At 50.9% G+C, this 6,683-nt stretch overlaps 1 protein-coding gene across 1 annotated transcript; it reads left to right on the forward strand.

Annotated features, from left to right (window-relative positions):
- Window positions 1-1,492: 1,492 nt before the first annotated feature.
- Window positions 1,493-6,154, forward strand: LOC147710435 (uncharacterized). The gene is made up of 2 exons (XM_086920001.1): window positions 1,493-2,635; window positions 5,798-6,154. The coding sequence occupies exons 1-2, from the start codon at window positions 1,493-1,495 to the stop codon at window positions 6,152-6,154; spliced, it is 1,500 nt and encodes a 499-aa protein (XP_086776127.1).
- Window positions 6,155-6,683: the final 529 nt, after the last annotated feature.

Consider the following 6,683-nt stretch of genomic DNA (forward strand, 5'->3'; position numbering starts at 1 on the left):
TTGATAGGAATATTAGTCTACAAGCACTTAATAATGATTTGGAGAGGATGTGGCCTAAAGGCTAGAGTAGGGGAGAGGATGTGGCCTAAGGGCTAGAGCAGCTGCCCTCGAAGCTTAGGATTTGGGTTCAAGTCTCAGCAGGGACGCTCAACATCCTGTGATTCGGAGCAAATCACTAAAGGCCTGATTATGAGTCTGGCGGTCCAAGGACCGCTGGACTCGTGGTAGCGCAAAGATGGCGGTCCAGCCACCACCGTATCAGAAGTCTGACCGCCCCATTACGAGTTGGAAGACCAGAAGTCAGGCCGCCCTGGGACCATCACTGCTGTTCCCTGGAGGTAATGTTGCGGTAAGAGGCCACAATATGCTTGCCTGGACCACTGTGGTCTCACCAAGCATATTACGAGTTTCCTCTCCTTCAGGGTTTACATGTAAACCTTGGAGGAGTGGAAACAAAGGCTGTGCCTCCTTTCCTTATGCATGCACACAAGAGGGCATAACATGTGGGCCCCTGTACACATGCACAAAGGTTCCTGCACAGCATGGACTTTCAAGTCTATGCCGTGCAGGAACTTTGTGCGGAGTTCCCATTGCGGTGCCTTCTTTAAAGGCACTGCACCCTTTAAAAGAGGCACTGCCCTGGGAACGACATACCGCCCGCCCACCAGACTACAAATAACGTGTAATCTGGAGGGTGGCGGTGAGTCTCGGTGGTGTGGGGGGTGGTGGTGGAGTACCTCCTGCCCTCCACTCTGAAACTCTTAATCAGGCCTGTCACGGGCCTGACTGTCAAGAGACACCTGCATATAAAGACTGGTGGTGCGCCACCCCCCTTTCACCTTGCGTCTTGTCTCAACAGCCGCAGACTTCTACGTGGCATGAGGAAGACGGAGACCCCGAAACGGAATGGCCATCAGGGGTGAACGTATACGGCTCCTTTAAGGCCGACGGCTGGGATTGTGAAGTCACGCCCATAGTGACGACAAAAGCAGGAAGCACGGCATCGAAGACAGACGGCGTTTCCCCTGCGGAGGAGATCGAGGAGGAGAGCAGCGCGGAACCAGGTCAAGGACGAGAAGCAGACGGAAACGACAAGCCAGGAGGCCAACGGTCGGACGCATCGCCCTGCCACGCGCCCACGGGAGGAGCGTGGCTTAGAGAGGTACGGGGCCGGGTCGCGGGTTGGGTTGGGAGGCGGAGACAGCCCCCGGTGTGACACTTCCTGCAACCAAACCCTTCTCTGAGCACGAGCACCTTCCGTCACTCCCTTAGATAACTGGAGCATTTCACGGGGTTTGCGTTTCCTTCACTCCCGGTCCTTGCGTATTTCTACCCAGAGTGCAGGCAGTAATCCGCCTTCTCTTGATTTCCTTTTTCTTTCCGGTACCACGTGGGATCCTGCTATTGAGACGTATCAAGACAAAGACTTCCACGACCAGAAGGCACCGCGGCATTCAGCGATAACAAGAGACTAGAGACTCATTACCTTTTCATGAAGAAAACGTATATAACAATAAAGCCCTCCTTAAAACCCTTAATCAAAGCACCAGTGTTTCTCTTTGAGCCGGCCTCTCCCGCACTAGTGGTCGAACCTCCAAACCTCCCTGAGCCCCCGGGACATTTGGTGTCAGAAGTGGGATCTACTTCATCATCCATCAGTGAGACCAAGATGGAGACCCTGATCGACCACCTCATAAAGGGGCAGGAGAAGTTAGAATGGGCCGTGGAGAACCAGCTGTCCATTGCTCAAGCGGACCGAGAACTTTTTACTAAAACCATGACCGCACACGTAGAGGGCCTTAAGTCCATTCCCATACCCTCTGTCCAACAGGCGGCCACGGGTGAAGGACGTGTACACACTCCACATCCGTCAGGAATGGCCCTTCAAAAATATGTACCCGGTGAGGATCCTGACGCTTTTTTGGTGAACTTTGAAAGAGCAGCTCGGGCAATGAGCTGGCCCGAAGAAAAATGGCCGTTCTTTCTCGCCCCTCTCCTTACCGCCGAAGCCCAATCTGCATATCAAGCAGCAAATCCACTGGGGACAACCCCATATGCAACTATTAAAATGGTCATACTGGATCATCTAGGCTTGGACCAGGAGGCCTATAGAGTCCGCTTCCGAAAAGAGAAAGGGGTTCCTGGGGAAAATCCGAAAACACTGTTCTTCAGGTTAAAAATGGCGGCGGACAAATGGCTTCGCCCCGATGTGTGCACAAAGGAAGAGATACTGAATAAAATCTATGTAGAGCAGTTTATGGAGGCGTTACCATATGCGACCCAGCGTTGGCTCAAACAGCATGTAGGCCTGACAGTAGAACAAGCCATTGAGATGGCATCACAATATGCAAGGGCCCAACCCAAGTCTATTCCGTGGGAGCCAGAAAAGACCTCCCAAGGTACTCCTACCAACAAAACGGACAAAAGGCCGAAACCAGTACTAGAGGCTCCCCGACCATTCAGACCACCCGGTATGATGGTTCCTCCGACAAAAGGACCACAGTGTTTCGAATGTGGCGAGTGGGGCCACATCGCCAGGATGTGTCCAAAAAGGAAGAGCCATGAGGAACCCATGGAAGTGGGGTATCTGCCCCGGACTGTGATGTATTCCGCCGAAATGGGCAGCACGTTTTACGTGAGTATAAGGATGAATGGGTTCCAATTAAAAGCATTGTTAGACTCAGGATGTAGGCAATCTGTGGTACAGTCAAGGTTCGTTACCCCGGGTCAGATGAATCATAAGAGTCCCGTGTATATCAGGTGCGTCCATGGGGACGTGAAGCCTTACCCCGTGGCCTCCATCACACTCACACCGCAGGATAGAGACCCCTGTACTGTTAGCGTGGGGGTAGTTGATTCCCTGCCTGAGGATATGATCCTGGGGACCGACAATCCGGAATTCCTGTCCCTATTTAAGGAACACCTTTCCACAGCCAGGAATGGGGTGAATATCCCATCCTACCTATCCCCCGAACCCTGGGTTATTGATCGCAGCTTCAGATTTGCTCAGGCTGAAGATAGATCCCTTTTCCACGCTTGGGAAGCCGCCCATAACTCAGATGATCAGACCTCTCCAGGATTTCCCCACTTTTTGATCAAAAACGACTTGTTATATAGACAAGCCAACCAAGAAGCAGAGATGCAGCTATTGGTTCCCCAGTCTTTTAGAGAACAAGTATTATTCTTTGCACATGCCCACTTGATGGCAGGACATGCCGGCAAGGAAAAAACCACTGACTGTATCCTGCGAAACTTCTATTGGCCGGGTATCTACAAAGATGTTCAAGAATTCTGTGCCCGGTGCGAGGTCTGTCAACGAAGAAACACACAGCGCCCTCCGGCTGCCCCCCTACAACGGATGCCCATAATTGGTATCCCCTTCGAGCGAGTGGGCATGGACCTGATAGGGCCCCTACCAAAGACTGGGAGAGGCTTTCTATATGCATTGGTAATCGTGGACTATGCCACTCGGTTTGTTGAGGCTTTTCCCTTAAAGAACACTACCACAGCTGCCATCGCTGAAAAATTTGTGGAACTTTTCACCAGGGTAGGTTTTCCTAAAGAAGTATTGACCGACCAGGGGACTCCCTTCACCTCAAAATTAATGAAGGAAGTGTGTGCCTCACTGGACATAAAACATTTGAAAACCTCGGTGTATCATCCACAAACCGATGGTTTGGTGGAAAGATACAACCAGACTCTGAAGCAAACACTAAAAAAAATGCTGACGGCTGAAGGGCCCGCCTGGGATCGGCTCCTACCTATCGCCCTTTACGTGATAAGAGCCCAAAAGCAAAGCAGCCTAGGATGCTCATCGTTTGAGCTACTGTATGGTAGGATGCCCAGGAGTCTCCTAGACATCACTAAAGAGATGTGGGAAAACGAAACGTCCCAGGAGCAAAAATCCATGTTGGAATACACCTCTCAGCTCCGAACCAGACTTGGTAAATTAAGAGAACTCGCCTATACCTCCATGGAGCATCAACATGAGAGGTACAAGAAATCCTATGACAAGGGTAAAAGATTAAGATCACTGGAGGTAGGAAAATGGGCTCTAGTGCTACTGCCTTCCATCAGTACTAAGAACAAGCATGAGTGGCAAGGCCCATATCAGATCACTGAAAAAATCGGAAACACTACCTATAGACTCCGGTTAACCCCTCACAAATCACAAATTTACCATATCAATCTCTTGAAAGAGTGGTTGGGACCCCTACCCCGGATGGGACAATTCGTAGGGCAGATGGATGCCCAACATATCTCTACTCTAGAACAGTTGGTGGTGAACCCAGAGCTGACTCCCCAGGAAAAACAAGAGTTAACAGAGACTCTAACCCCGTATACAGCAATATTTTCCGACTTACCAGGAAGGACTGAGTTAGCAGAGCACTGCATCGAAACCCTTCCTGGGGAAGTGGTAAAACAAAGACCCTATCGAATTCCCGCAGCAAGGAAAGAGATTGTACGGAAAGAAGTGCAGGACATGCTCGACTTGGGCGTCATACGCCCTTCACAGAGTCCTTGGTCATCCCCGATTGTTCTAATTCCTAAACCTGATGGCACTAAAAGATTTTGTATGGACTTTCGAGCATTAAATGCTGTCTCGCATTTTGATACGTATCCAATTCCTCGAGTCGATGACTTGATTGAAAAAATTGGAGACGCTAAATATATCACCACCATTGACCTCACGAAGGGGTATTGGCAGGTCCCCCTTCGGGAGGAGAACAGAAAGAAAACAGCTTTTGTAACGGATGAAGGTGCTTTTGAGTTCACCGTTCTGCCTTTCGGATTACACGGCGCTCCGGCAACATTTCAGCGCCTGATGAACAAGGTCTTACATCCCTTTTCGCACTTTAGTTCAGCCTACTTGGATGACATAGTCATTTACAGTCAGAACTGGGAGGAACATCTGAGACACTTACAAACCATTCTGGAAGCCCTACAAACAGCAGGACTCCACATCACCGCAAAAAAATCGAGAGCAGCTTTTCAAAGTGTGAAATACCTGGGCTATGTGTTGGGTGAAGGAACCATCGCTCCCCAAAGCGAAAAAGTAAGAGCGATAGCAGCAGTTCCATTCCCCAATAACAAAAGAGACCTTAGAGCCTTTCTTGGCCTAGTGGGTTATTACAGGCGCTTTATTCCAGGCTTTGCAGAATTGTCAGCCCCCTTAACCAATCTGCTACGCAAAGACGCCAAGGCCAACGACTTTAGTAACCCATCAAGAGAGGCCTCACAGGCTTTTCACCTTCTAAAGTCCACGATGACAACGGCTCCTGTTTTAATCTCGCCGGATCACAGCAAACCATTTATGTTATCCACGGACGCTTCTAATCAGGGGATAGGTGCTGTACTATCCCAAGTCAAAGAAGGCATTGAACATCCGATCCTATACGTCAGTAGGAAATTGTTCCCCAGGGAGTGCCGTTACTCTACCATCGAAAAGGAGGCCTTGGCAATTAAATGGGCAATTGACAAATTAAAGTACTACCTGGAGGGCAAGCCCTTCGTTCTACATACAGACCACGCTCCCCTGAAGTGGATGCACCAAAATAGTGGCCACAACCCCCGGGTGTTACGATGGTTTCTGTCCTTACAGCCCTATGCATTTACTGTGCAACATCGCAAAGGAAAAGACAATGCAAATGCGGACTTTTTGTCCCGGGTGTTCCCTCTCCCCGATCGGGAGATGCCAGGGGGGGAGGTGTGTCACGGGCCTGACTGTCAAGAGACACCTGCATATAAAGACTGGTGGTGCGCCACCCCCCTTTCACCTTGCGTCTTGTCTCAACAGCCGCAGACTTCTACGTGGCATGAGGAAGACGGAGACCCCGAAACGGAATGGCCATCAGGGGTGAACGTATACGGCTCCTTTAAGGCCGACGGCTGGGATTGTGAAGTCACGCCCATAGTGACGACAAAAGCAGGAAGCACGGCATCGAAGACGGACGGCGTTTCCCCTGCGGAGGAGATCGAGGAGGAGAGCAGCGCGGAACCAGGTCAAGGACGAGAAGCAGACGGAAACGACAAGCCAGGAGGCCAACGGTCGGACGCATCGCCCTGCCACGCGCCCACGGGAGGAGCGTGGCTTAGAGAGGTACGGGGCCGGGTCGCGGGTTGGGTTGGGAGGCGGAGACAGCCCCCGGTGTGACACTTCCTGCAACCAAACCCTTCTCTGAGCACGAGCACCTTCCGTCACTCCCTTAGATAACTGGAGCATTTCACGGGGTTTGCGTTTCCTTCACTCCCGGTCCTTGCGTATTTCTACCCAGAGTGCAGGCAGTAATCCGCCTTCTCTTGATTTCCTTTTTCTTTCCGGTACCACGTGGGATCCTGCTATTGAGACGTATCAAGACAAAGACTTCCACGACCAGAAGGCACCGCGGCATTCAGCGATAACAAGAGACTAGAGACTCATTACCTTTTCATGAAGAAAACGTATATAACAATAAAGCCCTCCTTAAAACCCTTAATCAAAGCACCAGTGTTTCTCTTTGAGCCGGCCTCTCCCGCACCAGTGGTCGAACCTCCAAACCTCCCTGAGCCCCCGGGACAAGGCCCTAAATCTCCCCTAGCCTAACAAAATAAATGTGTCCGTCTCTATTCTGGTTGGAATGCCCAGAGTCCACCAGCCCCACTGAAAGCTGTTTTAACGTTGTCCTCCAGCTCAGAAAAAACAT

Source organism: Lissotriton vulgaris, chromosome 5 (genome assembly GCF_964263255.1).
Source record: "Lissotriton vulgaris chromosome 5, aLisVul1.2, whole genome shotgun sequence".
Taxonomy (NCBI): Eukaryota; Metazoa; Chordata; class Amphibia; order Caudata; family Salamandridae; genus Lissotriton; species Lissotriton vulgaris.